The sequence below is a fragment of the Lemur catta genome, chromosome 21 (assembly GCF_020740605.2).
Source record: "Lemur catta isolate mLemCat1 chromosome 21, mLemCat1.pri, whole genome shotgun sequence".
Taxonomy (NCBI): Eukaryota; Metazoa; Chordata; class Mammalia; order Primates; family Lemuridae; genus Lemur; species Lemur catta.
The window spans coordinates 12,894,088-12,908,675 of record NC_059148.1 but is presented as its reverse complement, the minus strand read 5'-3'; the positions used below and the strand labels follow the sequence as shown (position 1 = coordinate 12,908,675).

General features: G+C 47.9%; 1 protein-coding gene across 1 annotated transcript in view; it reads right to left on the bottom strand.

Moving 5' to 3' along the window:
• Positions 1-14,588, bottom strand: part of SEZ6L (seizure related 6 homolog like) — a 74,537-nt gene that overhangs the window by 49,039 nt on the left and 10,910 nt on the right. Inside the window, exons 7-10 of the mRNA XM_045534712.1 lie at positions 10,878-11,043; positions 7,114-7,280; positions 6,019-6,213; positions 4,436-4,574 (exon numbers count right to left, since the gene is read on the bottom strand). Coding sequence (XP_045390668.1) covers positions 4,436-4,574; positions 6,019-6,213; positions 7,114-7,280; positions 10,878-11,043 — 667 coding nt within the window. The remainder of the gene's footprint in view (positions 1-4,435; positions 4,575-6,018; positions 6,214-7,113; positions 7,281-10,877; positions 11,044-14,588) is intronic.

Here is a 14,588-nt window from a genome sequence, read left to right as displayed (position 1 = left end):
TCCCCAGGGCCGGGCTGCGTGTGCCGTGCTCACCACCGGAGCCCGTCCACGATGCCTGCTCTCCTGCACATAGTGGGTGTTCAAAACTATTTGTGGAATAGAATTGAACTTGCTTAATGACAAAAATCATGGCCCTCACAACATATCTATGATGATTGAAGCTGGGACTGAATCGATCTGATGTGACTGCAAGTCCCGAGGCTCTGGGACGATGCTGGCTGCTTCTCCCTGGGGAGGGCAGTGCCCTCCTCATTGGCCCCATCCTGAGCCTGTCTGTAGTTCCACCACCACTTTCACCTTGGCTTGGCATTCTGTGCCCAGAACATCCAGAAGAGCAGTGTGACCTCCCCAAACTCCACCCCACTGGGTTTCCAAACTCTACCAGCGGATTTGAGCATCACTGGATTCGGGGACCTCTGAAGTCCTCCCACACTAGATATTCTAAATCTGAGGTTCGTGATGTGAATCCTTTGATACTATGAGGATAAAATCTTCTCTTGATGGTCTTACTACTACTGTTACTGTACCTGATAATTTTAAGCCGAGATGTTATTTCTTATCAGCCAGGTTTCTTGTGGTATAATAAGTGTGAGTTTATTGACAAATGGAGACCATGTCCCCAGAAGGTCTCTCCATGTTTGTCTGACCTCCCCCACCCTTGCGCATTATAGCCAGCTGGACAAGAATTTGCGTTCAAATTCTGGCTTTGAAACTTTGTGGCTGTGTGACCATGAAAAACTACCCTCATTTCATTGGCTTTTATTTATTGAGCACCTACTGTGGGCCAGGAAATGGTCTCTCTATGCTGGGGTTACAGCAGTGAATAGAACAGAAAAAATTCCTTCTGTCCTCATGGTGGTGACATTCCAGGTGGAGGGGGTAGGAGTTAACACACTTCAATAGATACAGCGATATGTAGTGCGCCATGTGGTGAGAAGAGCCATGGGAGGTGTGAGGTGAGCTCAGAGGATGGACAGATAGGAAGTGAGCTATGCAGACATTTGGGCAGAGCATTCCAAGGGAGAGGAGACAGCAGTGCAAAGGCCCTGAGGTATGTTTGTGGAACAGCGAGGAGGCCAGCGTAGCCAAATGAAAAGAGCAAGGAGGAGAGACAGCCGGATCATGTAGGGCCTTTTGTAAGAATTTTGGCTCTAACTTTGAATAAAATTCAGAGCTACCGTAGAGTTTTGAGCAGACCATGATGCGATTTGACTTAGGTTTTAACAGGATCCCTCACGGTGTTGGGTTAAAAATAGCCCGAAGGGGGCAAAGGCAGAGACAGGGATCCCAGAGAGGAGGATGTCGCAATGGGGGTGTCTTGGACCCTGAAGGCAGGAGTGCAGGTGTCAGAAGCAATGGGGCTCTGGGCATGTTTTAACTTTTGAGTAGAATCCACAGGCTTTACTGAGGATTTGGATACAGGGTGTGAGAGAAAGAGAAAAATCCAGTTCAGAGTGAGTGTGTCAGAGCCGGCTCGTACTGGCTTGAGAGCTGATTTAACGTCTAGGCATTTGGTGAGCCCATTGGCATCACGTGGGTAGCCTGAAATTGGCCATAGTGGGAGCATTTACATGACGGAAATTGGCAAAGGCCACAGATCAGGGAGTGGCCCACCCCTCCCCCTCTTGCTGAGAAAGCCACTTGCTGAGCTTTTACTAGTACCCCCCCCCCGGGCCAGAGTAACTTCAAGGTGTTATTTAAAAAATTTTTTTAATTAAACTTTTATTTGTATTTTTATTTTTTGCCTGAGCAGCTGGGAGAGTGGATTACCCCTTGCTGAGATGGGACAGAAGGAGAATCAGAAGTTTTACTTTGGATGCATTTCGTTTGAGATGATGCTTAGACATCCAAGTGGATCGGCGAGGAAGCAAGTGGATATAATTTGAATGCAATAGTAATATAATCCTTATAGGATTATTCTGAAAAGCAAATAATAAAACTTATTTTTTACTTATAAAAATAAAAATTCATGTTAGTAAAGACCTTGCCAGTAGTAAATGCTCAATAACGTAAATTTCTTCATCACTGCAATGAGAAAGGACCTTCATCGCTAGCTACCTAGAGCAAGGGTTGCAAACTGGTGGCCCTCGGCTTGAATCTAGTCAGGAGACACTTTTTTTTGGGGGGGGGGATGTTAGCTTCAAAAATTGAATGTAGATGGTTTTAGGTGGAGCATGTACTTCCCAGTTCATCACAGGCCCTGCGCTCCACATTGTCTCACACCAGCCCCGATTCCCACATTTGTCACTTGCCTGGCTCTGTAGGGGTTAGAGTCTGCACTACCCTTGGCTGAAGGCAGCTGTCATTCTGCAGAGGAGAGGCTCAGTGTTGGGTTCAGGGTTGCTGAGGGCATGGAGAGGGGGCTCCTCTCTCCCAGTCAATGCTCACATCTAAAGTTGCCAAAAATGATCAGAAGAAAGTCGGCCCTCTGCAAGCATTCCCTTCCTGCCTTCTTGATGCTAAGGCTGCTGGCCAGGCTCTGGGGAAGCTTTAATTGCTTGAGGTTCCCAGATTGTCCACCTCTTCTAATGTGTGCTTAGCGGTGCAAACAGAAGCCACTTCCTCCTCGAATGGCCCCTCCGCGCGATGATGTCACTCTGGCACCCTAGGCTGCCTGTCCTCCCAATCACAGCTGCCTCGCCCACCAGACACAGAGGGTCGAGGCTGTATCTCCAGCCTAGGGCTGGCACACAGTAGGTACACAGCCATTTTCCCCTCTAGAGTTAAGAGAGACGATCCGTTACATTCTTGGCCAAAATAAATTTTACTGCTGAAGAGACAACTAACAGAACCTTTCCAGGACCTAAAATTGTGCTTGGCTCGTAGCAGACACTCAAGAAGTATGTCTTGAATGAAAGAAGGAGCATCTTCTTCCAGACTCTGGAAGTCAGAGAGGAGGGAACAGGGGAGAGAGGATGCGCTTTAACTGAGGAGTGAGTGATGGAGGCAGGGGGTAGGGGCACATAAAATCTGCCTCCGGCAGCCACAAAACACAGCCATTCCGGGACCTCCACTGTAGATGAGAAAAATGGAGGCCCAGAGAGCAGCCCAAAGCCAAAGCCAAAGCCAAAGCCAAAAAGCTGGGAGGCGAAGGGATTCTTCCCCAGGTTGGTCTGGCTCCAGATCCACAGGAGCAACTGTTCAGGAGCTGGAAGTTTTTGACTCAGCTGGAGTAGGAGGTTCTGGGACCACCTTGGAGAACACCTCTGCTGCCTCTAAAAACAGCCTCAAAAGCCAGTCACTAATAATTTGCAAATAACTTCCCTCTCTCTCTCAAGACTCCTCTGCTGCTCCCAGCCTGCTGGGTTTTGGCATTGCCGCCTCACCCCCAGCCACCTGGGTCTGCCAGGAAGTCTGTTTATTTTGCTTTCTCCAGACACCACCATCTGTCTTTGTCCCCTTCTCACCCTCTTCTCACACGGGGCAGTGGAAAGAGCATGGCTGAGAAGCCACAAAAGCTTGGGTTTCAGCTCTGTGGCTGGCTAGCCGGGTGGCCTCCCTGCCCTTGGGCTGTCCTATCCAGACAGTGGGGACAACTGCCTCCCAGGCAGGGTCCTATGTGAGAATTACATAAGATATAAATGCTTAGAGCAGTCACTGCTGCATTCGGCCCGGAGCAGGTGCTTCCCTACTTCCTGTGAGTGTCATTCTTCTGGGGGAAAGTTCTGGATGGAGCATCTAATGGTTACCCCTCTGAGTACAGGAAACACAGCCACACAGCCAGGTATGTCCATTCATTAAAACACTTTTTCATCCAGCAATCATTTCCTGAGTGCCTACTAGGCATCAGGCTCTGTGTTAAACCCTGAGAACAGAGGTAAGTCAGGCCAAACCCTGACAGCAAGAAACTTCTGGTCTAGTCATGGGAGACAAATAGGAAAACAAACTGCTCTAACACAGTGAGTATGTGTTATAGTGCCCCCCCCACCCCCGGCCTCATTGGCCATTTAGTCCTTTGAAAATGATGTGTTTGCTCCTGCCACAGGGCCTTTGCACATTCTGTTCCTTTTAAATGCATCACTCCAACTCATCCTTTAGTTCTGAGCTTTAGTAGCAGGTCTTGGGAAGCCTTTTCTGATCTTGCTCTTAATTTCAAATCCCCATATAGAATCTCATAGTACCATAAACCTTTCCTGACATTGCTTATCAAAGTTACAGTATGCAATCATTTGTGCATATCCTCATTTAATATCTGTTTCCTTAGTAGACTGAATTTCTCAAAGATAGGGACTCTGTGTATATGTGTTTGCAGCAGCAGCAGCAGCTGCTGTTGTTGGTCTCACTGTGGGGATGCCAGTTCTTTGCACAGCCCCTGGCACATTATAGATGCTTAATTATTAAATAATCTTGGTTGAAAAAATAAAGCAGGAGTGACTTCTTCCCCCATGTCCCAAATCTGGCTGGACTGGGGGGGTCACCCACTGTAAACACTCACAACTGGATATCTAAGAAGATCCGTTTTTCTTCCCCCACGTGGATCTTCCAGATACAATCTTCACCTTCCACGTAAGGCTCTGGCCAGTTTGGGGACAGCACCACCCCAGCTACAGCGGAGAGCTCCCCGCCACACATGGCTGTAAAAGACAGACAGACAGACAGACAGACAGACAGATTTTGTTTATAAGGACGCCAATATGGCACAGTGGCTCAGAGTTGGGGGCTACGCAGTCAAATCTCTGTATAGCACGGACAGGTGTTTTCACTTCAGGCAGTCAGCGTGTGTGCATGGGATGATTAAACAAGAGCTGGCCACCTGCCTCCTCTTTCGCTGAGGGTTGGTGGAAGTTGGGCTACGGGCGCCATAGCTGTTTCAGGACCAAGGACAGAGCCCAAGGGTTGGAATGAATCCTCAACAGCTCTGCCCTTGCGTAGGGCGAGTAGTGGCTAAGAGACAGTCCACTAGAGTCAGATGGGCCGGGGTTCAGTCTTGTCTCTGCCACCAGTAGGCTTTAGGCCAAGGTTTGTAACTTCCTGGAACCCCAGCTCACTTTCCGTATAAAATTGGGGTAACTGCTGACGTCACTGGGTTATTCTGAGGCTTGATTGAGTCCATGAATGTCAAACGTCCAGCACGGTGCCTGGCACGTGGTAGGTGCTCAGTAGTTTACTGTGACTGTTTCCGGCCCTACTGGAAGCAGAGATGTGGCCACGGCTGGTGCCCTTTAAATTCCATTTTGTGTTTACTGCTTTGGAAAGTTCTCAACGTGGCAGAGGCCAAAGCACCAATAAATTCCACTCTGTTAAACCAGCACATTTAATATAGGGATCAATCCCTCACCGCGGCAAGGCTGTGATTTCACGCCAGCTGCCATCCAGGCAGTGGTTGCCAGGAGCGGGAGCACCTTCCATTATTCCATATGCCACCGGGAGATCCAGGCTCGAGGTAGCCCAGTGGCCTTGAGTGTGGGCAAACAGGCAGGCAGGACACGGGGAGCCCACGCAGATAAGGGCTCTACACAGCCAACCTGTCCAGAGGGGCTCAGAGCACGGCTCTCTGAGAACAGAGACCCGAGTCCCATTTCTGTCTCTGCCAATCACCTCAGTGTGTTCGCAGGCAGGTTACGTCATAGCATCAGTTCCCTCATTTGCAAACGGGGCTGATAACATCTGCTTTGTAATGGTTTGGAGAGGATGAAATCAGATAATGCACATACAGCCCTTGGCAGAATGCCTATAGCATAGTTATTACACATCGATTAACAACTATTATTATCATTACTATAATATTAATGAGATTCAGGGCTGCCAAGGGTCGTTGGGTGGGTTGTGCACTGCACAAGTGTGCCTAGCAAGAGAGAGGATGTAGGAGCTGAAATCCATGCAGTGATTGCCTCACCAAGCTGTCCACTATGGGGCCTATCGTTGGAGGAAGGGGCACCTTTTAAATTTTATCCATTTTGTAATTTTCTTGAGACCAGCAGCAACCCTGATCTAATGGGTAGTGAGCCCTGGGAAGGGTCCTATTCCTAATATTGGTGTGTAAACTGGGGACATGCCTCTAAGCTGGGGTGCACTCACCTCTGCACAGGGGCTCCGTGTCATTCCAGTATGGGTCCCGCACGTTGATGCACTCGATGATGGCCGGGCCCTGCTCCAGAGACTGGCCAGGGTCGCAGGTGAACTCCACTATGGTCCCAATGTTGTAGGTTGGGTCAGATGTGGTGAAGTTCCCATTCTGAATATAGGGCTCGTAGCAGTGGCCTTTCTCAAACGCTGGGGTGGGAGTACAGAGAGAGACATCCTCTCAGGTGAGTCGGGGACACCCCGGGTGCTGCATCTCAGGAGACGGGTCCCCTCTTGCTGTTTAGAAAAGCCCCAAGGAACACAAGCACCAGACCATGTGTCCTGGTTCCAGCTGATCTGATGAGAACATTTGGACCATGCACTTGGCTCCTTGGGGCCTCATTTTTTTTCCTATCTAAAATGGGTGTAAGAATCTCTTTCTTCTCAACCCTACAGAGTTGACATGTTTTAATTCCTTTCCATATACCATAGGGTTCCCGCAACTTCAGAGTCCTGCTTTCTGCCACTGGAAACCACAAGTTTGCCTATGACAATGGTCAGCTTTTCTTGGGAATCCTAGAACAGAAAGCCCCCCAACACACATGAAGTATCCAGAGTGCCCTTTCTTACAGCGTCACGGTCTGAGCAGGAGAGGCCCCTGCTGATTCTTCTTGGAGGAAGAGGTGGCTGGACTCTAAGAGGCCCACTGGGTGGAACAGAGCAGAACTTAAGTCTGGACTGAAATCTTAGCTCCATTCTTGTTCACTGGTGGCCTTGGGCAATTGACCCAAGTTTCCTAATCCTCAGTTTCCTCATCTAAAATTGGCAACAGTAATACTTCTAACATTTCAGTGTGGTTGGGATCAAACAGACAAGCCACACCAGGCCCCAGGCAGAGAGTAAGCACTTGGTAAACGGCAGGCGATGTTATTGGTAAAACCAGGAGTCGAGTCTGTCTTTGGAAGTTAAAGGATCCATATGGCCGCTGGGTCCCCCTACCTTTAGCAGCCCAGGTTTCTACCTCCCAGGACCCAGCCCCCGCCCTCCCTGTGCTTCTCATGCCCCCAGACCCCCACCCCAAGAGAAGGGGAGGCCCCCAGGGACCCTCACCCTCAAATCGGATGTTGAAGGTGGAGGCCGCCCGGGCCTGGCTGGACGTGAACTCGATGCGGATGGTGTTGTTGTCACTCAGGAGGCCCTCGAAGGGGACACTCTCGGTCTGAAGCGAGTCGTAGAGAAGCGCCGACCTGTTGGTCTGCCCGCTGTGGACCGTCATCCTGGCAGGAGGAAGCGAGAGGGTGGACGCTGAGACTCCTTCCTGGGCCGCGGACGCAGCAGAGAAAGGGCTGTGCTACCACTGCCACCTCCGCAGTCTCATTCCCGCATCTGAAACCTGACTTTGCCCCTTCCTGGCCCAGACAAGCTGCGTCACCTTAGCGCACCTGTTTCCTCTTCTGCAGAATGGGAACAAACGCTTGCCCTGGATTCTTTATGGATTTACTCTGAGGTTGTAGGGAAACTGACGTGTGTGTGATGTCATAAACCAATTAACGAACTAATCAATTGATGTTTTTAATTATTATTAATTGAGAAGTTGGGATTGATGGACTAACATCATTGCAGAAACAGTGACATATACAAAGTCAGGCAGACCTGGGCTTGAGTCTCGATTCTGTGGCTTCCAAGTTGTGTGACTTTGGACAAGAGAAATTCCCCTCTCTGAGCCTCTGTTTACCTCTCTGTAAAATGAGCACAATCAGACTCACATCCGAGTGTGGGGATTAGCGACCATGAATATGAAGTGTCCAGGACAGAGGAGGTATGTAAGTCACAGTTACTGAGCATTTGATCCCTAGCAGGCCCTGACTTTGATTTTCCTAAGAGCACTGTGTGGGGAGTAGTCAGGAGTTCTGATTTCCAGCCCCCAACTCCCCATCCACTGAGTTTGCATAGGTCTCAAAACATCATCGGGCCTCAGTTTCCTCAACCACGAAAGGAGAGACTACAATGTCTTTCTGACCTATCCTGTGGGTAGGCTTTGAGAATATTTTAAAATAAAGTGCCCTGAAAAAATAAGATGTGTTAGGCAAAATGTTGGGTATTTATTTTTATGGTTATTAAAACCATTTGATACTTGACTCCTTGCTAGTCCTGGTATTTTTAGAGAAATTATACAAAAGCGAGGAAGAAAAACAGTACACAAATTAGAGAAGTTTCTTTTATGGAGTCGTAAACACACATGTTTAATCCTTTGAGCTTTTTACTATGACTCATAAAAATGGTTTATGTTGCCCAGATGAATTTCTAATGTCATCAAGATGCATAAATGTTGGAGCAACAGTTTGTTCATTCTGCTGTGTGTCCACTGGGGCTGAGACAAGGAGGGGGGCTGCAGTGGAGGCCAGGGGCCACCCCAAGCGTGGGGAGTCTTCTAATCCCAGCTGACTCTGTTACGTCTTGGGGACTGTGTGCCAGGACTCCTCTTTCAAAGAACAGAAGGCTTCGGCAAACAGGGTCATTCTGGAGGAAAACCCAAAGATCTCAAAATTTCTGTAGTCTACTAATCTTTTCAAAATAGCAACTTTCTAGCTATGTTCTCTAGAATGTATACAATGGTAATAAGTTTTATCTCAAATCCTTATATAGTCTGTGGTCCACTGGGTTTGGGAAATTCTGGGTTAAACAAAAACTAAAATTTTTTCCCTGCAGGACTTGTCAGTGCCTTTGTTGGCTAACCTATATTATAAGACAAGGATAGGGCATGTCCCTAAACATGTCTGATCAGAGAACTCACTTTTTATGCTGCATCTTATGGGACTGGAGTTTAGAAGAGCTTTCTTCCTGTTCCTCCTTTACAAAAAAAAACCTTACATGGTTCTCTATTGCCTGTATAAATAGCCTGGCATTCAAAGCCCTTCAGGATATGACCCCAATTTACCTTCCTGGCTTTATTTCCTCCTGTTCCCCATGAGAACCTCTGCGGTAGCCCCCCAACACGCTGGATAGTTCTTTCCTCTACATCTTGGTGCCTACCCATCACCCCCAATTCCCCAGGCTTGGAATATTCCTCCCATTGTATTTTGGGCTCCACTATCCAATCTCTTTCCAAGGTTTAGATCAAAGTCTCATGGCTTATATGGGGTCTTATCTAGCTCTGAGTTCTTGCAACTGACATACTGTGTTTTTTTTTTTTTTTTTTTAGCTGTTTTTCCCTCAAAAAGTGCAAGGGACAGATAAAGTTAATTTTTCTTGTCTTCTCAGCAAGAAGATAAGGGAGTATCTTATCTCTCTTTTGTGTTGACCTTTAACCTTGATGAACTGCTACCAACTTCTTTCCCCACTGATACACTGGAGAATGAGTTTGCCCTGGGGAGCGTCAACGCATACCTTTCAGAGACCTTTGCAGGACCCCGTAGAAACCGCGAGTGAGTACAGCCCGTGTGGGACCTATCGCAACTTCAATACCCTTCAGAAAAATCCTCATCTTGGTTAACTTTCCCCCCTGCTCTCTTCTCACTCTTGTTGTCTGGTGTAAACTTAAGCCAAGTTCATCTCCAGCACCACTCGGAAGAGGGAGACCCCATCTCTAAGATTTGCAAAGCGTCCCTCACCTGGCTGGTTCCAGAGCCTGGCTTCTCGGGGTTGCCAGAAGGAAGGATTGCGAATCTGGTTTTGAAAGGGTCACCCGGGTTTTTCTAGTGCCACTGCAAAGCCACCTTTGGGAGCCCGTGTTTGATACCTCACACTTTAAAACAGTGATTCATTGATAACAGAGTTGTCATGGGTATCGCTGGGCTAGAGAAAAGTGAACCCAAGAGATAGAAAAATCATTTAGTTGTCTGGTGTTTTTTTCAAAATAAGGCTCCTTTCCAACCGAAAGACTTAATAGTCTAGGTTTGGAGCATCGGAGAAGCCAAAACACTAGAATTCTAGGATCATAGTTTGTTGGACTCCAGAACTCTAGGGTGCTGGATTCCTGGCGGTATAATAAACGCTGCCAGTGCCCCTCCACTCTGATCCCCTCAGCACTTGCTGTCCCAAACTTTCTGCCGGCTTCCTAGCCCAGGTGTCCGAGGATCAGCTGCTCGGCCAGCTCAAAGGGTGGCAGGCAACGTAGGAGAGTCACTGGGCCCGGGAGCATCCTCACCCAGTGATGGGTGAGGTTGGTGGATAAATACCCCAGCTCCCTCACTCTCCCAATAGGACCACTCGGGGGTGTGCTCAACACAGTCCCCCAGAGGTCCCCGGTGGACAGAGCCCCAGCTTTCCCACCGGCCCCCTGCTTATGAACGCATGCGTTACTCTGAATAGGGTCCTAGAATATTAACGTTTCAAGATTCTGGATTCTATGCCTATGACTTAGAGTCTACAGACATGCTCTTGCCTGGATGCTGCCTTGTAACTTCTTTCTAGTCCTTTCGTGTGCATTGTCGAATTTTCCCATCGCAACTTTCTATCATACCGGGAAGCAGTCTTCTTTAATTCTCTCCTGTTCTCCATGGCGCCCAACACAGGGCTGGGCACAGAGCAGGTGATCAGTAAACACTTGCTCCTTGGTCACCCGCAGAGAGGGACGTGCAAGAGAAGGAAGGCGGGCAGTGCAATCCGGGGCCTGGATGCCCTGCCTGGTTTTTCCCCACCCTGCTGTGTGACCTTGGGCAAGTCCCTCTCCCTCTCTGTGTGCCCTAGTTCCCTTATCTGTGAAAAGAAGAGATTGAAGCTGGCGGTCTCTGCGCCCCTTGCCATCCACCCCAGCTCCTCCTTTCTTGAATTCCATGAGTCAAAGCGTCAGTCGTTTCAGGACTCCAAATCCCCGGCCGCATTCGAACACTCCGGGAGGGAGTGGGGCCGGGCGCAGAGCTTCAGAGGGTTACCTGTCCTTCTCGTGCAGGGACAGCCTCTCAAAGTGCAAGTGCAGCTTCTGGCCCTCCGGAGCCTCGATCGTCCACACGCAGAACTGGCTCCCGCTGGAATTTCCGGGGTAACTTGGGGAGAGGACGCGGCCGATGGTGGCATTGTGCACTGCCCCTCCACAAGGGGCTGGGTCCAGCAAGCAGGGGTGGGAGCGTGAGAGGGGAGAGCAGAGACGGAGGCAGTTAGTGTTTCACTCCCCCCTGCCCCGCACCCCTGCCCCTAAGCTGGACTGAAACAGCAGAGACCGGCCGTGGGAGAAGACAGGCCAGGGAGAGGAAGGCTGGGAGGGACCTCGTCCTCCTGGGAGGAAGTCACCCTGTTTGACAGGAGCTGTCATTCCGCAGTTGGAAGCATCAATGTGTGTATTTCATGGTGGGGAATGACGGCCACTTAAGGACTCCGGCATGGCGCTGGCTGAGCCCTGGTTTTAATTACAAGATGGTAATTGAGAAGGACATAAATAGGCAGTTCACAAAAGAAGAAATATATTTTGAGTACTTAGTAAGCACTAAAAAATTCAGCCTCGCTAGTAATAAAAGAAATGCCAGTCTCAACTACATTCTACTTCCATCCACCTAATTGGCCAAGGTAAAAAGCAGTAATAAAATCTGGAGATGGTAAAAGTGACGGGAAATCCTCGCTCTCGTTCACGGCTGGTCAGAACGCAAACTGCTGTGAGCTTTCAAGAGAGCTATTTCGTGAAAGAGTCTAGAAAATACGTTCAAACACTTTGACCTAGTAATTATGGTTTTGGAAATTTAACCTAAGAAAAGATTTAGAGAGTTGCACAAAGATTTAGCAATAAGGATATTCACTGCTATCTTGTTTCCAAGAGTAGAAAATGAGAAACAACATGAATGTCCACTCCCAGAAGTCTGGTGAAATATTCACGCACACATAACGATGTTTCAGTCAGTGACGGACCACATGTACAGCACTGGTCCCATAAGATCATAATAGCATATTTTTACTATACCTTTTCTATGTTTAGATGTGCAAATACTTACCATTATGTTACAACCGCCTACAGTATTCAGTACAGTCACACGCTGTACAGGTGTGTAGCCTTCGAGCCATAGGCTATATAGCTTAAGTGTGTAGTAGGGTATTAAGTGTGTAGTAGGCTATACCGTAACAGGTTTGTGCAAGCGCACTCTACAATGTTTGCACAACGACAAAATCGCCTAAGGACACATTTCTCAGAATGCATCCCTGTTGTTAAGTGATGCATAACTGCAAATAATGTCACCCATATAGTTATTAAAGACTGTGTTCTCAAAGAATACTTAAGAATATAGGATTCCTTGGAAGGCCAAGGCAGGAGGATTGCTTGAGACCAGGAGTTCAAGAGCAGGCTGGGAAACATAGGGAGATCCTGTCTCTATAAACAAAAACAAAAACAAAAACAAACAAACAAACAAACAAACAAAAAACCAAACCAAAACAACAGCAACAAAAAAACAACAAAAAACTAGCCAGGCGTGGTGATACATGCCTGTAGTCCCAGCTACTCTGGAGGCTGAGACAGGAGGATGGCTTGAGCTCAGGAGATTGAGGCTATAGCGAGCCATGGTTGTGCTGCTGAACTCCAGCCTGGGCAACACAGTAAGACTCAATCTCATAGAAAAATCTCAAAGAAAAAAAAAAAGGATATAGGAAAATGTTCACTATTTTTTAAGTGAAAAAAAAAAAGTTAGAAAACGGTGTGTCATACCTATTTTAATGCGCTGTTTGCAAAGATCAGTTGAGACCATGAATATAAAACTGATTTGTTTCTATCTTTTACACTTTTGTATTTCTTAAAATATTTTTTTTACCAGAATCATGTTACTTTTATCATAAAAATCTAATAAAGAAATATTAAAAATTGATTTGTGCACAGGAAAGCACTCGTTCTAGTTCACAAATGAGGTGTTCTGACTCGTATTCTTAGGAGATATTTGATCCTTGGGAAAGTGTTTTCTCACGCACTGTTTGGGGGAGCTATTCTGAATTTTCTGAACCCGAGGGTGGGCAGCAATCACCCTCCCAGAGGTTGGCGGTCAGTCCAGGGGGGGACGTGAAGTATAGCCAGGGGTCATCGTTGGGGAAAACCCCAGACCAAGACCAGGATTCCAAGTCTTGAGAGCCATTCCTATCTTTTAGATCAAAGAAGCTTAAAAAATCTTTCCTGCCCCCAAACAAGTCCCTTGGGCACCCCTCCATTTTCAGAGGAATAGAAGGACAGAAAGCAAAAGTTGGGGAGGTAGTTTGGAGTCACTCCACAGAGGGCTGAAGAGTTTGTGGGTTCTGCAAGAGCTGGGACTATTTTTTTTGTGTTTTCATCATACCACCAGCAACCAGAAGAGCTCCTGGTATGTAGTATGTGATATGGAAATATTTATTAAATAAACAGAAACCATTCATTTAGAAAAAAAGAGGAAAAGGAAGACCAGAGGTTGTTAAGCCACTTGCTCAAGGACACACAGCGAATGAGTGGAGCAGTTGGGACTTGAGCTCAGGCTGCCTCACTCCAGAATCTGCTATTGAGGCCCCTGCTCCACCCTATGTCTTATGATGATGTTCTGTTGAGCCAGAAAGGTGCAGGGAACATAGCTGGTGTTTGATAAATGTTTGCTGATTGAAAAAATGAATTATTTTTTTCCCTTTTTTTAATTTCTGGCATCAGCTCAAAGCTTGATACATGGTATGTACTCATTAAATGTTTGTTGAATGACTATATGACCGAATAGGACTTGTGGTAGGAGGGAAGGGTGGATAGCTGTCCTCTCTGCTCAGAACCCTGCTGTGACGTACAGCAAAGACGTTGCCAAGAAGCGCCACACTCCTTCCAGGACCACAGACAGAGGCACTAGGTTAGTTCCTCTGCCCAGGCTGCCTTTCTGTCTCATGGTGGAGAGATTGTCCTCTTGAGTAAGCTGGTTCTAGGTCCAGGCCTTGCTTGGCCAGTTATCTGCTGTGGCCGCAGGACAAGCCACTTGAGTTCTCTGAGTCTTGAGTCGACCCACTGGAGGTGGGTAAGATGGTGGTAGTAATTCCACCCCCCTTACAGGGCTGTAGTGAGAGATCAATGCAGCGATGTGTAAAGAGAGAGCTTGGTGCCGTTGCTGGCGCAGAAGAGCTGCTCAGACCGCGGCCAGCGCCATCGCCCTGTGGCTCAGGAGCTGCAGATGGAGGACACTGTCCCTGGCGGGGGGCGCCAGCCATCTGTCCTCCCCGGCTGCTGATCGTATCCTGCCTTTCTGCTCCCCTTCTCTGCCTTATTAAGCCGACTGATGGCTCTGTCTGGCTCTGGCAGGCGAGCCATGGCTCCCCATCCGTCTTTCTTAGCACAAACTGAGGCTTAATTCCTCTCTGATTTCACACATAGATAAAAATTAACGTGAGAGAGGCGTGGAGACCAACTACCCTATGGTTTGCATTTGCTTTTCTGTTAAAAAAAAAAAAAAGAAGAAAAATTCTGAAAGACCTTGGGGGAAATGATACTGCAACAGTGAAGTCTCAGAGTTTATCATCTGCTCTCATTGCTTTTGGAATTCCACCTGGCTGTGAGTGCCTGGCGGGCAGGAATCGTGTTTCATTGTTTCCAGTATTCTCTTTGTACGTGCATCACAGCCTGGCACCTAGTAGGTGCTCAGTTAACATGGGCAGCCTATACTCTCCCAACCTAT